This window comes from Molossus molossus, unplaced genomic scaffold (genome assembly GCF_014108415.1).
Source record: "Molossus molossus isolate mMolMol1 unplaced genomic scaffold, mMolMol1.p scaffold_m16_p_4, whole genome shotgun sequence".
Classification (NCBI taxonomy): domain Eukaryota; kingdom Metazoa; phylum Chordata; class Mammalia; order Chiroptera; family Molossidae; genus Molossus; species Molossus molossus.
Window position 1 is genome coordinate 34,478,073 of NW_023425377.1, and position 27,683 is coordinate 34,505,755.

Here is a 27,683-nt window from a genome sequence, read left to right on the forward strand (position 1 = left end):
AAGATCATTGTATATAAAGAAGCCTTTCATGTTGGTGAGGAGTAGAAAAGAGAAGGTGGCTACAGAGCAGCCGGGCCATGCTCACCGGGTGAAGTCAGTCATCTCCATCATGATCATGCACATCTGCTTGGCCAGCACGATGATGTCGTTGCCACTGTCGTCCCATTTGGACACCTCAGCATCCAGCTTGCTCTTTTCTTCCTGGAAGCTGGCCACCTGTTCTGCAATCTTTGCTTTTTGCTCTTGGGGAAGCTGAGCCATGAGTGCCTAAAATCAGAAGCACAGAAAGTTCTTACATGTAGAGATTATGACATTCTCACAGTGCATTAGCCAAAAACATTTCCACCAAGCAATCTATGGCATAGGTGGGATAATGCTTTAATAGGTTTCATTTTGCCTGAAGGGCCATTCCCGACCCACTTTCAAGAACAAGTTTTAATGTGGAGGAAAACAAGAGTGTAAGGGGTAGAAGCCTAATGTGGAGGCTTCATGATCACACTCGCACAGGAACAGAACCTGCTTAATTTAATTCTTTAAAAGTTCTACCCTCTGTCTCCTGCTGTGGAGAGAAGGGCTGATGCTCGCCGTCCTCCCCTGGCCAGCCCTGAACAGGTATTTCCTGTGGCCGCATTGCATCTCTGACATTTCCAAGTGAACTAGAAGTGGTTTTAGAATGCAAATTTTTTAAAAGGCTGGGAGAGAACCCAATGAAGTATACATTTTATATATTTCAGTGGCATTTAAACCTTAAAGCTGTACCTGGAGGCCTGTTGCCCACCTCAAGCCTCCCGGGCTCTCCCCACTCAGCTTCCCAAAGTGCTCATGACCAAGTGGGGCCTAAAGTAGGGATGCACTTGCTGTTCAAAATGGTTTCTGAAAAGTGAAAGAAAGACTCCTTGGAAATATTTATTGGCATCCTCCTCAAAACATAAAAGCTACTGACTGAAGATTTAATGACTCAAATGAATGCAAGCGCTCTGATTTTCTTGAATGTGCCACTGTTATTTTAACCCATAAATAAATATTTCATAACCATGGTATCATTGATATGGGCAAGGACAACAATCTTTATTGATTTTACAATCCTTTTAACAAACACTGTGTTGATTAGATCCTAAGGCTATCCCGATGCAGGACCTGGTTATAAACTAGCCTCAGGGCACAGCTGAGGAAGCCCATGTCCCTATCCTGCTCACAACTTAAGTTGACTTCCATTCTACTGCCAGAAAAAAAAGGGGGAAACTGGGTTCTCAATACTGAGAGTATTTTCCTGGGGGAAAAAAGCTAAGACCAGGGAGAGACAAAGAAGGTCCACAAAACAAGTTTAACTGATCCCTTACCCGGGCACTCTGGCCAGCTATCAGCTGGTCATCTTCTGTCTGGACGCTTGTCCTACTTCGGACATCAAAGTCTTCTGTCTCAAAGTCAGAGTCATCCAACTCCTCAGGAGTCTGCCACCAAAAGTGAGATCATGAGTCAGACACAATCTTGGGCCTCCAGCTGCCCCCGGCCTCTCAGCCCACACCCCTACCTGATGTACGGACACCTCGCATTCTGTATTTTCACGTGCAGCATTCCAAACAGGCGTGGGTAATGAAGCTGAAATCACTCATTATTCATCTGAGACCCTGCCTCACTGTCGCACATGTTGGCAGCTCATCCAACAAACAGCAGGCGAGGGCAACACATCACACTTCCCAAAGGGCTGGGGTCTGGGCTTCAACTCCCACCCCTGAGTAAAGACTCTCTTTTGACATAAGATTTTTACTCTTAATGTACTTCTCCATCAGCTACATCTAAAGACAAATGTGAGAACTGTCCTGGGTAGAAAAGATACTATACTAAAAATAAGAGGTATTTTGCCCTGACCAGTTTGGCTCAGCAGTTAGAACATTGGCCGGCAGACCAAAGGGTTGCAGGTTTGATTCCCAGCCCTGGATGGGGTCATGCGGGAGGCAACCAACCAATGTGTGTCTCTCACATCAATGTTTCTCTCTCTCTTCCTCCCTTCCATTCTATCTAAAAATCAATGGAAAAATACCCTCAGGTGAGGACTGGGGGGAAAAAATAGGTATTTTATATAACATTAAGCAGATTCTTATAACTTTCCCCACTTTATGACAAAAAGAACATTAAATGAATTAAATAATAGTGGGCTTTCTCTTAGGGTACCAAATGCTGCTTTGAAGAGTAAAAATAGATGAAGAATTTATGTTTTTTCCCCTTGATAAAAGGAAAAGAGAGAACGTGGCAGGTAAGGTCTGAGTAAATACCAAAGGGGCTGATTAGTGGTCCTAGCACTGCTTTAATTATAAAATAAAATGTTTATTGGGCACTACCTCCAGTCTTGCATGATCAGCTGCTGACTTGAAACCTAATGTCGTCTTCTGGAAGTTATCAGTAATGGGGCAGCAGGCAGAACAGCTGCTTGTGGCAGGAGGCAAGTCCCTCATCTGCACCAGGACCTAATTCAAGCCCAGCTTTGAGGCTCAAATCAGAGGGCATGTGAGAAACCACCAAGAGTCTATACAGGTGCAATGGCCAGGCCTACCCTTGTTGAGATGAGGTGAAGACAGCAGAGGTCACAGGAGACACTAGTGAGCCCCAGAGAGCATGTCAATGCAAGATCCTGGAGTATCTCTGACTTGGGAGCACAAAACACTATGCCACCATTGCCTATTCTAATCCTTTCAGAGCTGGAAGGGGAATCCAAGCTGCCAGCCTGCCCGCAAGATGTGGTTTCCCACAACTCTACTTGCTTCCCCAGAATAGACTCTAGAATTTGCAAAAGCATCTCCTGGAGAGTATGCAGTTTCAGCCCTCTTAAATCTCCAAAGACATTAATCTCCTCTTCATCATTAAGGATTCTTTTATTCTGTTTCTAGGTGTCTGTTAGCATGGAAAGACCTCTGGAGAAACAGGGCTGTGTTCATCATCACTGGTGTATGTGACCCAGGGATGCCTCCACACCACTGAGAGATGGGGCCGCTGGGTATAACCTTGCATTCAGCCAGGCCCCTGCATAACATGGGTTCTTCTTTAGCAGCAGCAGGATTGAAGAATGCAAAAGGCTCCACCAGCTCTGTGGCCCTTGCCCCCAACATGTCCATGTGACCTGGGGCCTGCAGGAACGGCCAGCAGCCAACTGGGCAGTCCCTAAATAGTTCTTTTTCTTCCTTGCCCCAGAGTAGTAGTCTTCCCAGGAGTTTCTACAATGCATATAAAATGGGTCCAGCTTAATAAAACTGCCTTAGAAATAGCCTCTCTTTCCAACTAGGTCCTGCAGGCTCTTAGACAGAATCCCTGCCTACCCTGAGAGGTACAAATGAAACTCCTCTACCCCAACTAGATCAACAGCACAGCAAAGGAGCCGCCTAGGCTGCGGGATGGCCATGCACAGCCCCGGCTCTCGGCTTCCAGAGCCACATGCTTATGCTCAGAACAGTATGTGAAATATATCTGCTATGGGAAAGGCAGCTTGGAGACCCAGGCTTAGCACCCTGAGGGTGCATTGCAGAGGAGTTGCTAGCTTCTCAAAACCCATTTAGGCCAACCCAGACGGGCCCTAGACTCTCTCATATGGTAAGAACTGCTCAGAGAAGATGGGTCACATAGAGGCCATGAGCCAGGGAACATGATCAGGGGCTGCCACAGTCCCTCCTTCCCACCTGAACACACTGGGGTTCTAGCATCCTGCCTGCTGCCCCTTCAAAGAGAGGGGTGGTTCCCTGAAGAATAACTTCAACCTGCATTAAGGAAATAGTCCATTTTCTGAAATTAACTGAAAAGCCTTTATTTTCTGTAACATCTCTCTAACTCAAATGGAAACCTCATATTTGTGGTGATTGCTCTAAATTAAATCAATGCTAACTCATACTAGCTCCTATTCTCAGCCTGAGTTTGGGCTCTAACTTGCAACTAAAAGTCATTTTAGACAACATAATTAAATATATCTCATTCTAACAGCTTTTAGATTCATGGTTTTAATATACTGCCAACGCATCTGCATTGTGCTCAGGTTTAGCAAATGATGAGAAAGAGCTGTTAAAACATCTGAAATGCAGTTACTCACCCTTATCATCAACACTGCTTTCCTGATGTCCCGGATGCCATCATATACTAGGCGGGAGGCATCGATAAACTCATTCTCATCCAAGGGCTGGGCAGGGTCTGAGCTGAGGGCTTCCACAGCCACTTCTACTTGCTCAGTAAAACGCGGCATAACTGTGCGGGAAAAGAGGCATGGTAGACAACATCCTTCTATCAGCCCTCCCTAAACCTCACTCAGAAGGCGAGGTGTGCTATACAGAGCCTCTACTTCTACCTACGTGAGAAGTATTTAGGGTTGAAATAAATTAAATGCCGTATTTTCCAAAGACTCGAATCATCGCCTTTGTCTCTGATCAGATTTTACAGCAAAGAAGTTAGATAGTTGAGAACCTGAAGTGAGATTACTTTGAGGCCTTGCTTAAGAATGGGGACCTTCCTCACCCTGGCTGGTTTGGTTCAGCGGTTAGAGCGTTGGCCTGTGGTCCAGAGAGACCCGGGTTCGGTTCCCACTAAGGGCATGTATCTCGGTTATAGTTTGTCCTCGGCCCTGGTTGGTCGTGTGGGTGACAGCCACTCGATGTGTCCCTTTCATGTCAATGTTTCTCTCTCTCTTCCTCTCTCTTCCTCTCTCTCCCTCCCACTCTATCTGAACAAAAAAACAAAAAAAAAGTCCTTGGATGAGGATTAAAAAAAAGAATGGGGCCTTCCTTAATTTAGTATTTATTCACTAACAAAAGACTTAACTCAAAAGTTCATCTTAGATAGTGCATTCAGAATTATTCCCATCAGCCCTGGCTGGTATGGCTCTGTTGGTTGGAGCATTGTCCTGTACACCAAAAGGTTGCAGGTTCGATTCAGGGTCGGGGCACATACCTAGGTTGGGGGTTCAATCTCCGTTCAGTGCATGTACAGGAGGCAACCGATCAATGTTTCTCTCTCACATTGATGTTTCTCTCTTTCCCTTCTTCTCTCTCTAAAATCAATTAAAAGAAAGCCTTAATTTGGCTCAGCACTTTAAGCATTGGCCCATGGACCGAAGAGTTTCAGGTTTGATTCCAGTCAAGGTCATGTACCTCAGTTGTGGTTCAGTCCCTGGCCCTGGTGGGGGTCGCGCAGGAGGCAACCAGTCAATGTGTGTCTCTCGCATTGATGTGTCCCTCTCCCTCCCTCCCTCCTACTCTGTCTGAAAATAGATGGAAAAGTATCCTCAAGTGAGGATTTAAAATTAAGTAAAAGAAAACCATATCCTCAGTGAGGATAAAAAAAAAAAGAAAGAATTGTTCCCATCATTAATCATGGGATCCACATGAAGGAAATCTGTTTATGAGGCTTTAATTTGGCTGACCAACTTCTCACAAGTCTGATGTCCACCCAGAACTCTTGTCTTAAGACCTCAGTCCTGCCTGGCCGGTGTGGCTCAGTGGCTGAGTGTCAACCTATGCACCAAGAGGTCGCCGGTTGGATTCCCAGTCAGGACACATGCCCAGGTTGTGGGAACAATCCCCAGTGGGGGGCATGCAGGAGGCAGCCCATTGATGTTCTCCCTCATCGATGCTTCTATCTCTCTCCTCCCTTCCTCTCTCTTTAAAATCAATAAAGAAAAAGAAAAGGAAAAAAAAAAAAAGACCACAAAAAATGGAAAAATGTCCTCCGGTGAGGATTAAAAAAAAAAAAAAAGACCTGAGTCCTGATCTCCTACACCCCACCCACAGGGCCTGGACGAACAGAATAACCTAGCCCACCCAGGCTGTCTCTGTGTGGGGAGCACCAATAAGGCAGGGAGTTCCCATACCTGTGTTGGAGAGAAGTTTGGTAGCTTCCAGCACCTTCTCTGTGTAAACCCCTGGCTCATAGTTGTCCATCTCGGAGGTGACCACATGAATGACCCGGGCTGCCCGGCCTCGGATTGCACCAGCTGTGCGGTCCAGCCCATCCACATCTTTCTCTTGGAGAGCAATGACACATTTGTTCACATCTTCCAATATGTGATTCTCTGAGGAACAAGCAAAAAGCTGAATGAGAGAGGCGGCCTTCTACAAGAAGGGGCAATTTTTTTTTTGCCTTTAAAATAAAAATTTCATCCTGACTGGTTTGGCTCAGCAGTTAGAGTGTCAGCCCACAGACCAAAGAGTCATGGATTCAATTCCAGTCAAGGGCACATGCCTTGGTTGCAATTAGGTCCCCAGCCTTGGTCAGGGTCATGTGGGAGGCAACCAATCAATGTGTCTCTTTCACATTGATGTTTCTCTCTCTCCCACTCTATCTAAAAATAAATGGAAAAATATCCTCGGCTGAGGATTTAAAAAAATAACTAAAATAAAAAAATTCAATTATAGTTGACATATAATAAATACCAATTTCAGGTGTACAACATACTGATTAGACATTTTTATAACTCACGAAGTGATCACCTCAAATAAGTCCAGCACGCACCTGACACCCTCTGTTCCCATGCTGAGAAGATGACTGAGTTGGTGTGTAATAGTGCTCACTTTGTGCCAGCTCCATGGCCAAAAGCTTTACATGTGTTATTTCACTGAAGAGAAGGAGAGATTAACTGTCCCACAGAAACTCAACCTGTAATCACCTCCAAGAATAACAATCTTTATTCCAGAGGAGAAAGAGGACCATCTTTAAGGCACAGGTGTTCTATAAGCCAAGTAGATGATTCAGATAACAGAAACCTCAAGAACTTATTCCCTTAAATAATTTCACTGACCTTACATCCCCAACAAAGTCTACATTAGAAGAAAAGGTTGGTTCACTGCGAGACTTGATCCTCCCAGTGCCCACCCCTCCCTCAGTGGCAGCCCGCACAGCCCTCTGGCGTAAGAGAAGGTGCTGGAAAACAAATCGGAGCCTCTTCTGGAGGAGGCCCAGGGAGCACACCGGAGGAAACGGTTTTTTAACCCTCTTATGGGCTGCAGGTAGGCCTGTTGTGATATTTATGGAAATCCTGAAATTCTTAAATTCTGTTAAGCTGACACGTGCCTCCTACCAGTCACAGGGCTGGAATTAGAAGACCCACCCAAACTATTTTTACTCAAAGCAAAAAGCTTGACACTGGATCTTGAGAACCTCAGAGTAAGGATTTCACTTAAAACTCATTGATAATAGCAAAGTGGAGACAACCCAAATGTTCAAGAGCAGAGTAATAAATTATGGACACCACACCACTGTCAAAATGGATAAGGTCGATCTGTAGGGGCAGACCCAGAATGAGAAAGGGAATGTTCTCACTCACCCAGAGACCAGCAGACAGCCAGAATGACAGGGCTGCCCGAACTCCATGGGGTAGGTGGGCAAGGAACCAAAGGAAAGCCCCCCCAGTTATCTCCTGGCCACTTCCTTCCAGCTCAGAAAGAAGGGTTCTTCGAGACATGTGAAGAACTCTCAGCAACAGTGTCAAAGACATGTCTGTTCCTTTAAACCAAGAGAATACCTGGCACAACAGGTGAAAGATTAGTGGTCCCAGTTTTTATGGAAGAGCCAGAACAATTAGTAAAAATGTAATCTGCTTAAGAAACACATCTGACCTGGTTGGTGTGGCTCAGTGGATTGAGCTTTGTCCCATGGATTGAGAGGCCCCAGTTCAATTCCCAGTCAGGGCACATGCCCAAGTTTTGGGCTTGATCCCCAGTGAGGGTCATGCAGGAGGTAGCCCATCGATGTTTCTCTCTTACATTGGTGTTTCTATCTATCTCTCTCCCTCTAAAAAAAATCAATTAAGAAAACATATTTAAGAAACACATCTAGCCCTGGCTGGCTTGGCTCAGGCAGTGGTTCTCAACTTTCCTAATGCCGTGACCCTTTAATACAGTTCCTCATGTTGTGGTGACCCCCAACCATAAAATTATTTTCATTGTTACTTCATAACAGTAATTTTGCTATTGTTGTGTCTTAGGCGACCCCTGTGAAAGGGTCATTTGACCCCCAAAGGGGTCACGACCCACAGGTTAAGAACCACTGGGTTAGAGCGTTGGCCCACGGACCAAAGAGACCCGGGTTCGGTTCCTGGTAAGGATATATACCTGGGTTGCAGTTTGTCCCTGGCCCCAGTTGGGGTTGTGTGGGTGGCAACCAGTCAATGTATCTCTCTCAGGTTGATGTTTCTCTCTCTCTCTTCTTCCCTCTATCTGAAGATGAATGCAAAAATGTCCTCGGTTGAGGATTAAAAAAAAGAAACACATTTAGTCATTTCTCTGCCAGCCCTGGCTACCTTGTTTTGACATATCATTACCCAGGACTACACTTCCTGATCTAATACACTTTCAAAGCCTAGACCCTTCTTTCACGGCCTCTGCTAACATAGTCACATTATACGACGATATGACAATATCTGGAAGGGAGATAACAATAAGCTTCACCTCTTAAATCCAAAACAAGAAAGTGGTCATGATATGCATTTCCTTTCATCACAAGTACTCAGCAGACACAGCAAAGAACAGAGCCACCATGATGCCCCGCCTTTGGGCCCCAAGAACCAAGGCCCTCCTTTTTGTAGTTCCCAAGAGACTACAGGCAGGGACTCTACAAGGATCTCTTTGTTCTAAAATCACAAGTATAATGGAATAAGATGAAAAAAATCACAATGAGAAACAAACAATAATGTGAACAATTACAACTGAAAAGAGATTTGGTAAAAACATCTTTGCTACAAAACTAAACATACTCTTAGCATATGATCCAGCAATCACACTCCTTGGTATTTATCCAAAGAAGATAAAAACTTATGTCCACACAAAAACCTGCGCATACATGTTTATAGCAGCTTTATTCATAATTGCCCAAACTTAAAAGCAACCAAGATGTCCTTCAAGTGGGGAAACTGTGGTACATCTAGACAATGGACTAGTTAGAACTAAAATGAAATAGGTTATCAAGCCATGAAAAGACATGAAGGAATCTTAAATGCATAATACTTAGTGAAAAAAATCCATTCTGAAAAGGCTATATGATTCCTACTATATGACATTCTAGAAAAGGCAAAACTATGGAGACAGTAAAATGACCAGGGGTTGGAGGGAGGAGGGATGAAGAGACAGGGCACAGAGATTTTTTTAGGCCAGTGAATACTCGCTATTATAGTGATGGGTCCATTTGTTCAAAACCATATAATGTTAAACCACCAAAAGTGAACAATAATGTACATTATGGACTTTGGGTTATTAAATTTTAACAAATGTGCCACTATGGTAGGGATGTTGAATATGGGGAAGACTGTGCATGTGTGAAAGCAGGAACTAGATGGGAAATCTCTACCTTCCTTTTAATTTTGCTGTGAACCTAAAATTGCTCTGAAAGTCTTTAAATATTAATAAAAATTTTCCCAAGGAAATCCATAATATAGTAAGAATTCCTATTACAAAAGGGAAGAATGAACAACCACAATATAGCTAAGACCATAATTTAGCGTGTACTAAATAAAATTAGACTTGTTAGGGTTTTAATTGTTATACTATTGAAAGAGAAAACATATTCAACTTTACATATTCAAACTTTACAGTTTAGGGGCTATTTGAATCAAATATAAGAATAAGAGGATTTGGAGCCAGTCAGAAGCATCTTTTACATATAAAATCTCTACATATTATATTTAACTGAACAGAACAGTATAGCGCCTGCCCGCCATATTAGGCCTTGGGTTAAAAACTGCTTTAAAATAAACTGAATCTAACACATTTTATACTTGTATCCTGTATCACTAAGAAAAGGAATAAAAAGAAAAGGTGATACTAACTAAACTGTGAACCAGTGTTTTCTCATATCAGTGAGCTTTTAAAACTCATCCATTTCAGGATTGTTAATACGTGGGACTAGGGGGAAAGCACATCTTAGAATCAATGAAGTATGGATTCTTTTTGTTCACTAAACAAAGTGGCCCAAACTTCCACCAAGGATTTGTTAGCTTTCATCTAGACAACTATGTTTTTAAAAGTCAATTTAGACCTTGAATTTATACTGCCTTTCATGCAGATGAACCTAAACCAGGAAAGGGCTTGCCATTCTTTAGCGACAAGGAAGCCGCCTGTTTCAGGAAGCTGACTAAAGTAATCTTCTTTAAGCTCACTAAACAGCTGTGTGTAGGAAGCCCCGGCCAGCTGAGGCCACCATACACCCAGGACACACACCAACCCTGCTCTCTACACTGGAGCCCATGTGCAGACATGGGAGTGTTGGAAGTACCCACACTAACTTAAACCATAAATTACTTAAATTTTAATAGAAATTCCCACAAAACTCGGCCTGGGTCCATTATGACTATATACCCATCTGTACCCCATTAAAGACTGATGGCTCAATACAGCTGTTTTTGTAGGTGCTTCTAAAGGGGAAAAAATTCATATACATACAACAGTCTATCTACAAGGGATCATATTATGGACACTTTATGTCTGTTTTTCATTTGAAAACCTTTTTAAGTCTGTCTCTACAGATCTACCTCATCTACAGGGTATCCCCCCAAAATGTATACAGAGTGTCTGTAGATTCTAGTACATTTTGAAAATAAAATGTATTTTAATAACTACTGGCTTTATAATTATTCAAAGTTGTGTATACACTTTTTGGGGGACACACTATATTTTAATGTCTATGTAGTTCCATAATTCCCTTACACATTTTGGTTTAAGTGAATATCCTTGTGCAGGTATTTTGGCAAACATGTGTGTACATGTCCCTGGGGAAAGTTTCTAGCAATAGGATTACTAAATCAAAGGCATATATGTTTAAAGTAGATGTTTGGAGCCTAATTGCCATCCAGGAACCAAGCCAACTGGCATTTCCCAAAAAGGATGCATAGACTTATATTTCAGTCCACAATGTATGACAGGGTCCGTCCTGCATACCCTTTGCTATGGATATCTTTATTGGTGCAATCTTATGCACACATAGGAGGTAATATTGATATATTGATATATAAAGGACTTTATATAACAGGAAATACTCTGGGGGCTTGACATTTACCTAAAATGGTAGTCATGTCTTTTTTTTTAATCCTCACCCAAGGACATTTTTTGATATTTTGTTCAGATAGAGTGGGAGAGAGAGAGAGAGAGAGGGTGAAACACCAATGTGAAAGGGACACATTGAGTGGTCGCCACCCACACGACCCAATGAGGGCCAGGCACAAGCTGCAACTGAGGTATGTGCCCTTAGCGGGAACCGAACCCAGGTCTCTCCAGACCACAGGCCAACGCTCTAACCGCTGAGCCAAACCGGCCAGGGATTGTCTTTTTTTCTTTTAAATCACAATGAGGAAACGGGGGTACAGAAGTTTTGAATGACTTGCCTGAGGTCAGAGAGCTAGTGGGCAAGGGAGTCAGAAATCAAATCTAACTTCACCACTATCTATGCCACTTCCTCAAAAGAGAGAAACTCTTCAGTTCTGCATTTTTGCTATGAAACACAAGAACAAAAATTAGGTACAATAATCCTTTAAGTTAATGTCCCCCAAATCAGACCACATTCTTTGGGCACACTAATACATCATGAAGAAGAAAGAGTACAACCCTGGCCAGTTTGGCTCAGCGGTTAGAGCGTTGGCCTGCGGTCCAGAGAGACCCGGGTTCGGTTCCCGCTAAGGGTATGTACCTCAGTTGCAGTTTGTCCCCAGCCCTGGTTGGGTCATGTGGGTGGCAACCACTCGATGTGTCCCTTTCACGTCGATGTTTCTCTCTCTCTCTCTCCCTCCCACTCTATCTGAACAAAATATCAAAAAATGTCCTCGGGTGAGGACTAAAAAGAAAAAAAAAAAGAAGAAAGAGTACAAATTACCACTCTTGTGTGTAGCCCCAAAATTTCTAATGCAATATATGTTTGTGAGCGCATTTGGTAAAAGTAACAAACCAATTAGAACCACAGAATCTTTAAAAATTAAAAAAAGAACCAAAAAACTTCCACATGTAAGCAAAGCAAACAAATGAGAAAGTAAATTGCATTTCCATGGAAAATGTTCATCAAATACAATTCAAATGAAATTCAAACAGTCTTTATCACTTTGATAAATTTCAAACCACCATCCATAAGGAATCAGCCATTGTAAATATATTCAGTTTGCTGAATGCACTCTAGCATCCTAAACCATCTCCAATATTTACAAGGCAACATTATGGATAGAACAGCTTGGGGAAAAGGAGTCCCCATCCCTCCTCCCTGGGGTAGTATGCATGTAACTCTATTTTCAAGTGCCACTGTGTGATGTTTGACATGCAGTAATTCAAGTTGCCCTTGCCCTTCAGATTCAGAAAACACTGGCATCAGGGTCTTGTGGCTTCAACAGATTATACATAAGACCACTACTTTCTAAGCCACAAATTAAGGATATGCCTTGTGATAAGTATGAGGGAGCTTCTGGAACCAATGGAACAGAATATCCAGGCACAACAGAACTAAAGCACCACAGGTCCTCTCAGTCCTGTTCCCTAAATAACTTCCCCTTAGATGGGCTACAGCAAACATCCAGGCCCCATGGATTCCAAGTGGGAATGTGATGGTAGAAAATCATTAGTGGAAATATTCCATAAAAATTTTCACACTGCCTAAGAGCCACAAGGCTCCAGAACACAGCAGAGAACAATCACTCCAAAGAGTCAAGCAGCATTATCACTTTTCATTTGGCAACATTTTTTTATGAAGCCCACCAAACCCCTTGCCAAGCACTTGCCTGGTAGTCCCCCTACTCAGAAACACACTCACTTTACTGATGAGACTACTGAAGCACCAGCGTGTTAAAGGCAAGGGGAAATTGGCCAAGGGGGCAGATCAGCGTAAGGCCAAGACATGGCTTCTTATCTAAAGACTGCCCATGACTGCCGCAGCTTGATACTTGCTCTCCAATCCACACTGCACATCTAGAGATGCTGAGCTGCACCAGGACCAAGAACGGGGAACCAGTGGGGACCTGCCCGGCTAAAAGTGAAGTTCCTCTCAATGAGAGCAAGTCAAGACTTCCCTACTGAGGTTATGTGTCAGGTGAGAAGGGGAGACATCTCTAGTCCCCCCACTCCCCAAACATAAAAAGTGCTCAAGCTGCCATGAGTGAGGTAGGTCACAAGGGTATAAAGAAGTCTGAATGCTAATAATTAACTGGTTAACGGAGAACTCTGTACAGGCATTTGCTTGTCTCCTCCCTTCATCCCATGCTCCTAAAAAGCACATCACAAAAAACAGAGGAATTGTTATTAATGTGATTACTAGACAGTGCTAGGCAAATCTGTGACAAAACATTAGAGAAACACACCAGGGTAGACCTCTAAAACTCAGATGCTCTGAAAATACCACCATTTCTGATTAAAAGAACTGTTCTCTTTTTATATGCTAAATAGAAACTGCCTAAATTCCTTTCCATCAAGTCAACCCTTATACTTTCTATATTTGTGTAAAAATTAAACATACCAGACAAAAGTGTATCTGGTAAAGAATCTGATTTCTCTTCATCATTCTTATGTTTTATATCACATACCCTAAAGATACTGCCTGAATCCCACCTTTTGTTCTCTGATTTGAAGAATGATGTGTGAGGGACATTTGATTCTCTTTCAGTTTATTTTGCTGTAAGAAGGACTGAAGATCCCTTGAGACCAAGCCTGAGTTATACCCACCCTCACCATTAGAGAGCAAGTTTAGGAATGGCATAGCTGTCTCCAGAGAGGGGCTTTGCATTGAGAGTTCAGAATTTGTTGTTTGTTTAAAAGTGTGCTGTGAAGGTGGAATGTTTTTCTCTAAACCTATGAAAAAGACTAATTCAGTACTTCACTGGGAAAAACAACAGAAGGCCAAGATTTCCCAAAAAAGCCATTGCTGCATTTTTGGCACCTGCAAAGATATGCTTGCAAATAGGTTCTGTTTTCAAGTACCAGCACCTGTAATTTGGTGGTTCTGCAGCAGGATGGTTTACCAGACTGCCTGCTCCTCACTCTATCAAGTAGAGCCACCAATCCCAAGGAAAGTGGGCAGAGACCAGAGGACATTGGTATGCAGAACACACTGTCACCTTATGTAGGTCACTGCTGGAGGACTGTGCTGTGCATGTACTTAGGCCCCGCTTCTGTTTCAAGCCCCATTACCACTCTCATCTCCCCCGTTCCAGCCTGTGGTTCCCTGGGGTAAAAGGTAGTTTCAGCCCTACAAGTACCCAGCCGCTAACTCTGCCCACACCGCTGGCCTCAGGAAATCTGGCATCTCCAAGCAGCAAGCAGTACAGCAAAGGACAGCAGAGGCCCCATTAAATGGAGAATGCATTTATACTTGTTCAAGGAGATGGGTTGAAATTTATCTCTGTGTGATAAATAGTGAATTGCAGTTGACAGACATTTTCTATATGAATGCAATTTACTATGTCATTACCAGTTTATGTTTATATAATGAAATCAACTGTTTTTGTGAGGTGAATTACCCAGATTTATTTTTTGCAAGTTCATAATTAAATGGCATTTAAATATTTCCTTTCTGTTTTCTGTCTGTGCATCATGCAGACAAAGTCTTTCTAAAAGTAGGCAGTTCAACTATGATCATTTGTGAGGGAGAGATTTCCAAGCAATGAAAAAAATTTTTTTTCACAAAATAAACTAAAGGTGATGGTGTTGGGATTCCCTTCTACGTTTCACTGGCTCATAACAAATGATCACAGCCTCTACTAGGACAAAGGACTTGCTTTTTCCTCAACACAACAGCAGGAAGAGGGGTGGATGGTTATGGTGCTGTACAAGTCAGTTGCAAGATCCTACTCTTCACAAACAGGAAAAACCCTCTGCCAGCCTGCTTTGTAATTCATGCTTCTAGGTCAGAGACCAGCCCCACCACATGGGAAACAACTCCAGTGCCACCTCCCACTCTCAGGAGTCTATAGTAGTTTTTTTGTTTTTAGTTGAAATGAAAACCAGCACAATATTATTGTTAAAATAACTTACCTGTCCAGAATTGGGAACATTTTGATTGTTCATTATCGTAACTTAGGCAAAAAATTATGCACATCCTTACATATTTCTCTGGGGAACCAGCTGATTACCTGAGACAGCCAAGAAGTCATCAATGGAAGTAATGTCATCGACAGCATCTGTGAGAACACGAACTTGTTTTTCCCACTGTTCTTTAAAGAGATCCATGTTCTCTTGGGCCAGCTTACTCTGTGGTTTTGCTGCTAAAGCCAATGCAGCATTGATAACCTGCAAAAATAGTCAAGTTCACTGTTTACCTTTCAGAGTCATGAAAATAAAACAAGTGAAATAATATGGTCAGTAGAGTGACGATGACTTTGTTTCATATGCATTTCACAGGACACATGATACCACATTTCACCATAACACAAAGATGGAGTAGAGAAGTGTGTTCAACAATAGGTATTTATATGTGAATGCAGAAGCAACACATTTGAAATATAGAAATACAGTAATACACTGAAAATATGGACAATTACAAACAAATAAAAATATCTAATCTTTCCACTATGCAACAGCAACTCTATAATTTTTGATATTATATCCCAGGCTTTGTTCTCCTCATATACATACATATGTATGCATGTCAAAAAATATACATTTAGAATTATATGCTACATAAAACGATCTTATTCTTTTAAATACTTCTCCATATCATTAAATATGTTTAAAACATTGTTTATTATTCTATTTATGGATGTATATCACTATTTTCCTGTTGTAGGGTAACTATGTTTGTCCTAGTAACCCACATTCTTAACAATCTCGTGATATACATTAGGCATTTCAGGTTTTCAATATATTATCTAAGCACATGTGTGAACAGTATACTGTATTCCAATTCCAAGCATTTTTCTTTTTTTCAGTGTCCATAAATAAAGTTTTATTGAAATACAGCAGCATCCATTCATTTATATTTTGCCTAGTTCTGCTTTCAAGCTACAACAGGATTAACTAGTTGCAACAGAGAATATCACACAAAGCTTGACATATCTATTATCTGTTTTTTATAGAAGTTTACCAACTCTAATTTAGACTGAACTGGAAATCAGGTCAACACTGAGGGTCAAGAAGGGTGTGGGTCAACTCCCTGTACCTCTTTCACTATCAGGAGACTTCTGCCAAGCATTTTTCTAACAGGCATATTGACATATAATAACTGAGCATAAAGTATAAAATTTATTGTTTAAAAAGTCATTTCTTTAAAAAATAGCTCTGTTGAGATATAATTCACATACCAAACAATTCACCCATTTAAACTGCACAATTCAATGTTTAGTATATTCACAGTTGTACAACCATCACTTCAAAAAAAAACCCCTATATCCATTAGTAGTCATTTTCCATCAACATTCCTTAACCCTATCTCCTGGTAGCCAATAACGTAACTTTCGCCCTGGCCAGTTTGGCTCAGCGGTTAGAGCGTCGGCCTGCGGTCCGGAGAGACCCGGGTTGGGTTCCCGCTAAGGGCACGTACCTCGGTTGCAGTTTGTCCCCGGCCCTGGTTGGTCGTGCGGGTGGCAGCCACTCGATGTGTCCCTTCACGTCGATGTTTCTCTCTCTCTCTCCCTTCCTCTCTCTCCCTCCCACTCTATCTGTACAAAAAAATGGAAAAATATCCTCAGGTGAGGATAAAAAAAAAAAAATAACTTAACTTTCTATCTCTCTGGATTTTCCTATTCTGGATATTTAATATAAATGGAATCACATTAATATGTGGTTTTTATAACTAGCGACTTTTACTTAATGTTTTTAAGGTTCGTCCACATAGCTATAAAATGTTCTAGTATTTCTTTTTATTAATGAATAATATGTCGTTATATGGTTGTACCATATTTTATTTATCCATTCATCTGTTTATGGACATTTGAATTGTTTCCACTGTTTGGCCATTATGAACAATGCTGCTATGAATACTCATATACATGTTTTTGTGTTTTCATTATTCTTGGGTATATAACTAGCAGTGGAATTGCTGGGTTATATGGTTTATGTTTAACGTTCTGGGAACTGCCTTACTGTTTTCCAAAGTAGCTGTATCATTTTACATTTCCACCAGCATGTATGAGGGTCCCCCTTTCCCCATATCTTCACACTTGTTTTGCCCTTTTTAAAAAATTTATCACCATCCTAGTGGGTGTGAAGTGGTATCTTATTGTGGTTTTGATTTTCATTTCCTTGATGGCTAGAGATGTTGTAGTTCTTTGCATGTATGCACTGACCGTTAGTATAAATTCTTGAGAGAAATATCTATTCAGGTTCTTAGTATTCACTGAATGAGTAATATAAGTAGTATAAAAATTAGCTGAGAGATTAATTAAAATTTCTAAGCTCTGGTGCAGGGATATGAGGGGCATGAAGAAACAGAGCAAAAAAGAAAGAACTCATGGACACGGACAACAGTGTGGTCAATGTGTTGGGGATGGGGCGGGAAGGAGGGAGGCAGAAGAGGGGATATGGGGGACAAATGGTGATGGGAAAAATAATGAAATAAAGTTTAAAAAAATAAAAGGATTTCTCAGTACAAGGTGCTTATGGGTTATTAAAAATAAATGTGTTTCTAATAATGCAACTTGGAAGGGAAGCAAAGATAAGAGGAAACTGATGGTGATGGAGTACAGATGATTTTTTTTTTTAGGTGAAATAAGAACCACATACCTTCAAGTCATGTGTATAACTCCCAATAGATTGGAGGGATATTCCAAAGAATTAGCCCTCAAAGACAGTAGTTGTAACAAACTGAAGAATTAGACCCACTAGACTGGTGCAACTCTTCCTCTTCACCACTAAATGACAGGAAGTGACAGACTATCAAGACAATCAATGAAAGATTCATAGACATAAGGGGACTATGACATCCCAGTTATTAATTACTAATAGCCCACTACTATTTAAAGTATATGGGTTTGGCCCTGGCTGGTTTGGCTCAGCGGTAGAGTGTCAGCCCATGGACCAAAGAGTTGCAGGTTTGATTCTGGTCAAGGGCATGTACTTTGGTTGCGGTTTGTCCCCGGCCCTGGTCAGGGTCATGTTGGAGGCAACCAGTCGATGTGTCCCTCTCACATCAATGTTTCTCTCTCTCTCCCTCCCACTCTATCTGCAGATAAACAGAAAAATATCCTCGGGGGAGGATTAAAAAGAAAGTGTATGGGTTTGGACAATAAATTATTTGGAAGAAGAGACATCCTGTCTTTCTCATGTGTTATGCTGTGGTCTCCCATATTTTCATCATTTCAAGGCTTGTTCTTTGTCTCTTTTCCTTCTTGACATTCATTTCCCTGGGTGCTTCACCACTGTGGACTACCCAAGTCATTAATTAACTCATCAATTCATTCATGTATCAATGAATCAGAGTGAAGTTAGACCTCATAAGAATATTTGGCTGAAGAAAATGTTTCCAAAGAGAGTAAGTAAACATAGGCAGTGTTTTAAACACTAAGATAATTTTCCATTATAAAGAGAAAATTGCTTTCTTCTGTTTTGTAATATACCTTATCTCACACAGTATAATGGGGGAACAGCACCTTGCCTAAGGTTAACTTTTGGAATACTGACTACAAAACTTTCTTATTTTTACAAAGGACATCTGATAAATATAAATATATATATTTTTAATCCTCACCTGAGGATATTTTTCTATTTACCTTCAGATTGAGTTGGAGGGAGAGATTGGGAGAGAAAGAGGGAGAGAGAAACATGGACATATCTACTGGTTGCCTCCCGCATGACCCTGACCAGGGCCAGGGACAAACTCAGTCACGAGGTTTGTGCCCTTGACCGGAATTGAACCCGCGACTCATTGATCTGCAGGCTGACGCTCTACCGTTAAGCCAAATCGTCCAAGGCAATAAATACTCATTTTTGATGACTCTTAGTAAATTAAAAATAGAAACTTAACATACTACTTTAAATAATCATTTATGATAACATTTTGTGTTGAAAATACAGAATCATTTATCTTCAAAAAAATCAAGATGTTATTATTTTTTTTAATCCTCACACGAGGACATTTTTGCATTTATCTTCAGATAGAGTGGAAGGGAGAGAGGAAGAGAGAAAGAAACATCAATGGGAGAGAGACACTGATTGGCTGCCACCCATACAACCCCAACCGGGGCCAGGGATAAAATGCAACCGAGGTACGTGCCCTTAGTGAGAACCGAACCCAGGTCTCTGTTCTGCGGGCCGACGCTCTAACTGCTGAGCCAAACCGGTCAGGGCAAAAAAAATCAAGATGTTATTGACTGATATATCTTCTGTCACCATTAGTTAAATAATAATACAATGATCTTTCTAATGAAATAAAATGGGAAGTTGAAATAGAAAAAGCTGTCAGAAAGGAGACAACAAAATTACTTTTCAATGCAAATGATCTTTGTTTAGGAAATTGAAGTGAGTCAACTGAAAGAACTCTTAGAATTAATAAGAGTTCATTAAGATAGCTAGAGACAATATAAATATATAAAAGCCTAGAATATAAAATGAGGAAAGTGTCAGATCTTCACGAAAGCAATTAATAGGAAATATGTGGGATTAAATTTGTAAAGAAAACCACGGGGCTAAAGTAGCAAAAAGTGACTAAACTTTTCTGAGGTACATTAAAAACACTTGAATAAATAGAAATACATTCCATGTTTAGGGGTAGGAAGATTTATTTAATCACAAACTAACCTGGAAAAATAAATAGCTGAGAATAACCAAAAAATTCTTGAGGATATAGAGCAAGAGTAAAGAAAAGAGATAGTTAGCATATATATACACACACACACACTTGTGTACACACACACATAAAGGCTAAAACAATTAGAACAGAATCATCTAAAAACAGACTCTACCACAGAACAAAATTCAGTGTTTGATAAAAGTGACATCACATATCAGTGGCTAAAGGATACATTATTTTTACATTTGATGGGCGATTTTAAGAAAAAGTTACAGCCTCACTTCATACTTATATGTATGTGCTAAGACTGTGTCCAGATAGATGAGTTAATTTAAAATAACAAGGCTAGAAAATCCTCTATTTCCAAATAGCAATGAGAGAACTAAGATTATAAATTTGACTACATTGTTTTTGTACTTAAGTACACATATATAACAGATGACCTATATGTGTTGGGCAATTCAGTAAGAAGAACAAAAACCAGTAGAAAATAGGGAAAGACATGGACAGCTTACCTAAGATGAACCACAAATAACTAGGAAACAACAAGGGGGGGGGGGGGTGTAGTCTCACAAAGAAATGCAAATTAGAGGGCTCTATGAACCAACTAAGTTCTGAAACCAACTCTGAAATCACATCTCTTTCTAGAACTTGCTCTTCTCATTTGTAAAATACAGATAATACCACCTACCTCTAACTCATGAGGACTACATCTCTTCTATAGCACTTTCTCAGTGAGGTCTTTCTTCACCATCCCACATCAACATTTGTGGGATGTAACTAAAGCAGTGCTTTGAGAAAAATTTAAAGTATTAAGTGTTCATTAGAAGAGGTCTCAAATTAATATCTAAAAGCTTCTAACTTTAGAAACTGGAGAAAGGCAAATTAAACCCAAAGCAAGCAGAAGGAAAAAGAGTAGCAATTGATTAAATAAAAATTACCAAAGCTCACTCAAGAATAAACAGCTAATCTGAATATCCTGATATTTATTAAAGAACCAAATTCATTGTTAAAAACCTTCCCCTGAAGAAAACTCCAGTGTGTTGCTTGGAAGGGGGGAGAGGAATGGGTGGAGGTGGAAGAGAGTATAGTGAGGATAAATGGTGATGGGAAAAATATATAAAATAAAACAAACAAAAAAAACCACCAGGCTATATGGCTTCATTGGTAAATTCTCCCAAACAGTTAAAAAAAAAACAACTAATACCAATTATACCGACTTTTCAAGAAAAAAAAAAGGAAGAGAAGAAAATAAAAACTAAACAACTTTTATGATATGGAAATCAAAATTTACAAAAGAGGAAAACAAGACCAATATCAATAGTCGGCCCTCGTTTATCACGGTCAATTAGTTCCAGACTCTGCCGCAATAAATGAATTTCTGCGAAGTGGGATTCTTTATTTTTATACAGTCAACCCTTGCCACTTTGCGCTTTGACTTTCGTGGCTTCACCCTATCACGGTTTTTTCAAATATAGTCATTAAAAAGTTGATCGAGACAGTGAAAATGACACAGTGCACGCTCGGTTGTTTGAGTCAATTATACACTCCTGTATTACAATTAAAATTAAAATTACTGTATGTATGGACTGTAGGACTATGTATTTAGCACTCCCGCAAATCCTTCAACACCAGTGTGGGCAGTAACATTTTTCCAAAAAATGGGGTGTGGTGAAACCAAGCTAATCAGAGCATGCTGTTCACTGATTGGCTCAGCCTCATGCAAGTTCGTTTCTCTCATACACACTTCTACATCACTACACATCATAAGCATCTTTGCCCTTGTAAGTGTTGGTGATTTCTGAGAACTTTTATCTAAGCCCCACAATGGCTCCTAAATGTGCTGCTTCTTCTAAGCCTTCTGATGTTGAAACTAAGCGCTGGAGGAAGATGCTTACCACCCAGAAGAAGGTGAAACTGTTGGACATGATCAAAGAGGCAAGAAAATTGTGGAGGTTACCCACCATTACAACGTAAATGAGTCTACCATTCGCTCTATCAATAAAGATAAAAAGAACATCTGTGCACCCTGGCCGGTTTGGCTCAGCAGTTTGAGCATGGGCCTGCGGTCCTAGGAGACCCAGGTTCGGTTCCCGCTAAGGGCGCGTACCTTGGTTGCAGTTTGTCCCCGGCCCTGGTTGGTTGTGTGGGTGGCAGCCACTAGATGTGTCCCTTTCACATCGATGTTTCTCTCTCTTCTCTTCCTCTCTCTCCCTCCCACTCTATCTGAACAAAAAAATAGAAAAAATGTCCTCGGGTGAAGATAAAAAAAAAAGAACACCTGTACAACGGCTCCTGTCTCTTTTAACAAGGAAGCATAGCGTGTTCTGACAAGTCAAAATAAGTTCATAGTGAAAACAGAGTCTTCCCTAGTCATTTGGATCAGCAACAGGTGCAAGAAAAACATTCCGTTGGATTCACTGGTCATCTGGGAGAAGGCGAGGCAGCTCTATCAGTGCTTTATAGCAGACAAACCTCAACCAGAACCCTCTTCTACAAAGTTCATGGATTTCACAACGAGCAAGGGTTGGTTTGAGAAGTTCCAGAAGAGGTATCATCTGAAGAGTGTTGTTCTTCACGGCGAAGCTGCCGCTGCTGACCAGCCTGCAGCAGAGGACTATGTGAACAACATGTTCCAGATGACCCTTGAGGAGGGTGAGTATCATCCAGAAGGTGTTCAATATGGACAAAACAGGACTGTTCTGGAAAAGAATGCCTTCCTGGACATTCGTTTTCAAGTACGAGGCCAAGGCATATAAGGATTGTGTGACTATGGTTATGTGTGGAAATGCTGAGGGATTTTTGCTCAGGCCTGCCCTTATTTACAAGGTGACGAACCCTAGGGCCCTGAAGAATAAAAACAAGAACCTGCTGCCAGTGCATTGGATGCACAACGACAAGGGCTGGATCATGAAGCAGCTGTCATCAGACTGGTTCCACGAGTGCGTCATTGCCCAAGTAAAGCTGTATCTCACAGAAGGGACTCAAGTTTAATGTCCTTCTCCTCATGGACAATGCTGGAGGTCATGCACAAGATCTATCCTACAACAGTGTGCGGATCAAGTTCCTTCCTCCCAACACCGCTGATCCATCCCTTGGATCAAGGCATTATTTGCAGTTCAAGGCTCTCTACACGCGAAACACCTTGCAGCACCTCGTCAAAGGTGTGGACCTTGAGAACTTCTTGCTGAAGGAGTACTGGTGGCAGTATACCATGACAACCTGTCTGAAGAACATCCAGGCCGCGTTGAAGGACATAAAGACAGAGACTGTGAAGGCCAGCTGGAAGATGTTGTGGCCTGAAATTGTCCACAACTAACAGAGGATTCATCCCAGAGGATATAAGCAACTCGGCAGTGGATAAGCCAGTTAGGCTAGCCCAAATGCTAGGAGGAGAAGGTTTCGCAGATATGACACGCAATGATGTGGATGAGCTGCTGGAGACACATTCGGATCCCTTAACTGACGAGGATCTGGTGGAGATGACTAAGTCTGCAAGTGAGGAGGAGGAAGAGTAGCTGGAGGGTTCCTGGGGGTCAGGAGAAGGAAGTTGGTCTTAAACACTTGAGCATCTCTTGCAAGTTGTGAGAACTACTGAGGTAGTACAGGATATGATTGACAAAGGGGACCTACAAATGATGCATGCATTGCAGTTCCGGAATGCACTTGATGGAGCAACAAAACCCTACAAAAGCCTCCTCATGCATATGAAAAGACAGCGCCAGCAACTGCTGCCTATCACGATGTTCTTCAGCCACACACCCAGACACCCACTGCCTACTCCTACTACTCCTTCAGCGGAAGACGACAATGCACCTGCTGAAGACACTGCACCACCTGAAGACTCTCCTACTGAGGTCATGCCTTCAGCGAAGCAGTAACCTTGCTCTTCTTGCGGTGCAGTACATCTCTTCATCTTCATCACTTCATCATTGAACAAGTTGCACTATTTTCATAGGTTAGTGGTTGTGTGTAAGAACTGTGTGTGTGTAATTAAATGTACAATAATAATAATATGATATTTGTAACATCTAATATGTCTTATTTTCTCTTATTTTGTCTAATATATTGGGTAATACAAATGTAATGGTGATTAAAGGGTGTTATTTCATGTCTAGAGGGCTCTAACACATTAAAAAAACGTATCTAGAAGGCCGTAAACGGTTTTCTATGCTCTGAAAATATTTGATTTATAAATAAAGAATCCTACTTCACAGAAATTCATTTATCGCGGTAGAGTCTGGAACTGATTAACTGCGATAAACGAGGGCCAACTGTACTTCGTTTCTTGCTCAATGATAATAGCAAATCACCAAAAATGTAGGTGTTTTCTTCTCCAAAACAATAAAAGAAAGCCACTTTCAGGTTACTTCCTCCTCAACTCAACTTTAATCTACAAAATTTGGAGTTAAAGTCAAAGGACTACTAAAAAGTTAATACTTTAGAACATAATTTCCCATTTTCATAAACTAATTTTGGTACAGGGTGACAAAATGGAAACAAAAACTCCTCTATAAGTTCAATCTTTCCTTTCTCCCCCTTCCAGAAAGAAACAATGAGAACTAGGAGCCAACTCCAAACTGTAGGAGGGGGTCACTAAAAAGCAGCCCCTAAGGAAACTGTGCCCAGCAGAGGGGTCAGGGCTGCCTGAATATAGCAGCCTGGATGTGAAGCACAAAAAACACCTGGAAAAGCCTAACATGCACTTCCATCCTGGGATAGATTGTGACAGTAGCCGCACAATAAACAAACATTGTAATGTAATAACTGTTCATATGTGCTACAGCATATTAAACACCACCTTAAACTTCTGCTGAATTAACTAACTAATCTAGTTTAGTTAACTAACTTGTCTAGAGTCTGTTTGTCAAACAAGCCATTGACTGAAGGGAACCACCTCAGAGCTAGAAAAACCCTACCCAGTCACTCCCACAAGCCTGAGCTCACAGTTTGCATCAGGATGAAGAGAAAGGCCAGGGCTCCACTCAAAACCCCTCTTCCTCAATGTGACAGCTACCTTGAAGGAAAGGTCCTCTGAGTATGAAACACATGGACAGGGCAGGCCAGATGCAGTTCCCAGAAGAATTTGGTTTACCCTCCCCTCAAAGAATTTCAAAATTTTAAAATTGTTACCAATCGTTTAAAATTGAAACTTGACAGAAAAATCTGAACTCCTCACTTCTCTTTAAAACATAGTGAAAAGACCTAGCAATAATGAGCTGGAGTGGGATCAAGCTGCCTTGTTTAGAAATGGCACCTGGTAATGTACATAATGTCATGAAAATAGCTACTGTATTTGCCATCACCAAACCTACCCAGCCCTATTTGTGAGCAAGGGTAGGAATGAGCCCAGGTGAGAATCTGGAAGAATAATCGCACCTGGAGAAACACTTTATTCAGGACATATACCCAATACTAAGTGTGTCAGTCTAAACCCTTGAGGTCTGTTCTAGTAGGAAAAATGAAATAACAAAGGAAGAGAAAGGATGCTTTCTGATGGCAAACTCCAACCTGTGACATGGCTCAGCAACACATGATTTATGCACATCGTCCTTTTCATTAGGCTCTATCTACTAGACTCCCCATGTGATTTTTCCTCCTAGGCTTTAAGATCATTTATATAAATACTCTTGGTAGGTGTGATCAGCGTATGTTACCATCTGTTTCGGCTGATATGTGAAAACATTGTCACTTTTCGAGCACTTAAAAACCAAATGGAGAACCAAAGACATTAAAAACAAATACTGATAGGGTAAAATGGCAAACTTAAGGAAAGAACGCCAAATCTTTAGAAATATGCTCTAAATTTATTTCATACAGCTTGGTCATACATTAATTTTCTGGAGGTGATCCAATCCATGTGCTTATTATCTATCTGTACAACTAGCAATCACTAGCAGATTTCTTCACTGGATTAAAGCTAAGGCAATGTCCATCATATAAAAGGGATTCACAATTGGCCCATCACACTAATATTTAGACAATGCAACTCTCACTGGGAAACTATCCACACAGTTGAGAATGAGAACAAATGCCCTAACTAACCTGTGCACTAGTTAGAACCTAATATTAGTAACCAGACTTTACTTATTTTGATCACCTACCTTGAGTGTCAGGAATTATTTATATGAAAGAGTCAGAGTATTGGACACAGTATATTTTAAAGTTGATTGCAGACATAACATAGAAACTTCATTCATGTGACCTCTATTTTATTACTCCAGTTCCCTTGCTTATTCCCATTTATTTGTGGCCACTGCCATCTGGCAGGCCATTTGGAGAGGTAAATGTAAATCCTCAAAGTATGCCCATGAGCATTCTCTACTTGGGAAACTGGAGAGACAACCTCTTCCACTGAAACAGCACTTATATTGCTTGGAAATGCCTGTGAATGGCAAGGAGTATCAGGCCACACAAACAAGATCAGTTCCCCTCATGGGATATACGCAACACACTGGGCACTTAACAAAGCATTATTCTTCTGTGCTTCAGAGTCTTTCTAGCTTAACCTAGACCCATCACCAGTCTTCCAATATGCCATTATAAATGGAGAAAAGTTCTCAAGCTTTTACTTTGGTAGCTGGCTTAATGACATTATTAATATCTGTATCATAAGGCTACTTCAGGACATTACAAAAGAAGGGTTCCAGCTCCTGAATTTTCTTTCCTCCCTCTAACACAGAAACCAAACAACAGGCATTAAGATGGAGGAAAGGTGGGTAGCTGTTATACTTTTAGGCTTGCAGGACTGCCAAATGTTACAGGCGGCCCTCATTCAAGAAGGGTGTAGACTGAGTAGTGTGGTCACTGCACACCCTCCATTTTTGAACAGTGGAGGATACTACGCATTTTTATTTTTCTTCTTCTTATTTTTAATACTCACCCAAGGACATTTTTCTATTTATCTTCAGAGAGAGAGGGAGGGAGGGAGAAGAAGGGAGAGAGAGAGAGAGAAACATCGATGTGAGAGACACATCAACTGGTTGCCTCCCGACCAGGACCAGGGATGAACCGAAACCGAGGTACATGCCCCTGACCAGAATCAAACCTGCAACTCTTTGGTCCGAGGGCCGACACTATAACTGCTGAGCCAAACTAGCCAGGGCCTTATTTTTATTTTATTTTTTTAAGATTTGTAAATTGATCTTTAGAGAGAGAGGAGGGGAAAGAGAGAGAAAAACATCGATGTGAGAGTGAAATATCAATTTGCTGCCTCCTGCATGCCCCTTACCAGGGATCAAGCTGGCAACCCCAGCACATGCTTTGACTGGGCATCTAAATGACAACATTGTGGTGCACGGGACGATGCACAACCGAGCTACATTGGCCAGGGCACTGTGCATTTTTAATGAAGGGCAAGGGGCTAGTAATATGTGATGCCCTTAGGAAATGTCACTTGAAGTTAAATATCACTTTCTCCAAGCTTTGCGGACTCAGAGTCAGTGTTTACTCTCTAAAATCCTAAAAAACAGAACTAACAAATAAACCTCATCTCTACTCTAACCAAAATCCAGTGTGTTGGTTCCTTACACACTGATGGTCATACTTTACCTGAGGACAGAGGGCTTCTAGCTGGCTTGCAGACATTCGAACAAGTTTTACACCTTCTTCATTGTTTGAAATGGAACAGGCCAAATTGGCGACCTAGAAGAAAGAACACCATAAAAAGATCTTTGAAGGTTTTTCTTTTGGGCTGCAAAGGAAAACAAACATATATGTACCCCCACCCCTGACCATTACAGCTTATAAGGACACATTTTTTTTAAAGCTCTGTGCTCAGGAAATGACACAGATTCATAGCACAGGTCACATTGTAAGTTGGTGGCAGAATTTAAAACTCACAGGATTTACATGGGCTCTGACCTGCCTGAACAGTAACTTCAGAAAGAGGTTCTCCTAGTAAGGGAAGTAACATGATAAAAGCTATGGAACTAAGGGCATCAGAGAAGAATCGCTGATATCCTCAAATAAAAATGTACTTTGCAGCTATTCTTGAAGTAAGGAAATCGAAATTCTAAGTTATTGTTCTCATT

At 41.2% G+C, this 27,683-nt stretch overlaps 1 protein-coding gene across 1 annotated transcript in view; it reads right to left on the reverse strand.

Annotated features, from left to right (window-relative positions):
• The window catches only part of CTNNA1 (catenin alpha 1), a 199,489-nt gene that overhangs the window by 3,448 nt on the left and 168,358 nt on the right, over positions 1-27,683 (reverse strand). Inside the window, exons 10-15 of the mRNA XM_036239742.1 lie at positions 27,202-27,294; positions 15,059-15,215; positions 5,843-6,043; positions 4,073-4,224; positions 1,341-1,451; positions 86-267 (exon numbers count right to left, since the gene is read on the reverse strand). Coding sequence (XP_036095635.1) covers positions 86-267; positions 1,341-1,451; positions 4,073-4,224; positions 5,843-6,043; positions 15,059-15,215; positions 27,202-27,294 — 896 coding nt within the window. The remainder of the gene's footprint in view (positions 1-85; positions 268-1,340; positions 1,452-4,072; positions 4,225-5,842; positions 6,044-15,058; positions 15,216-27,201; positions 27,295-27,683) is intronic.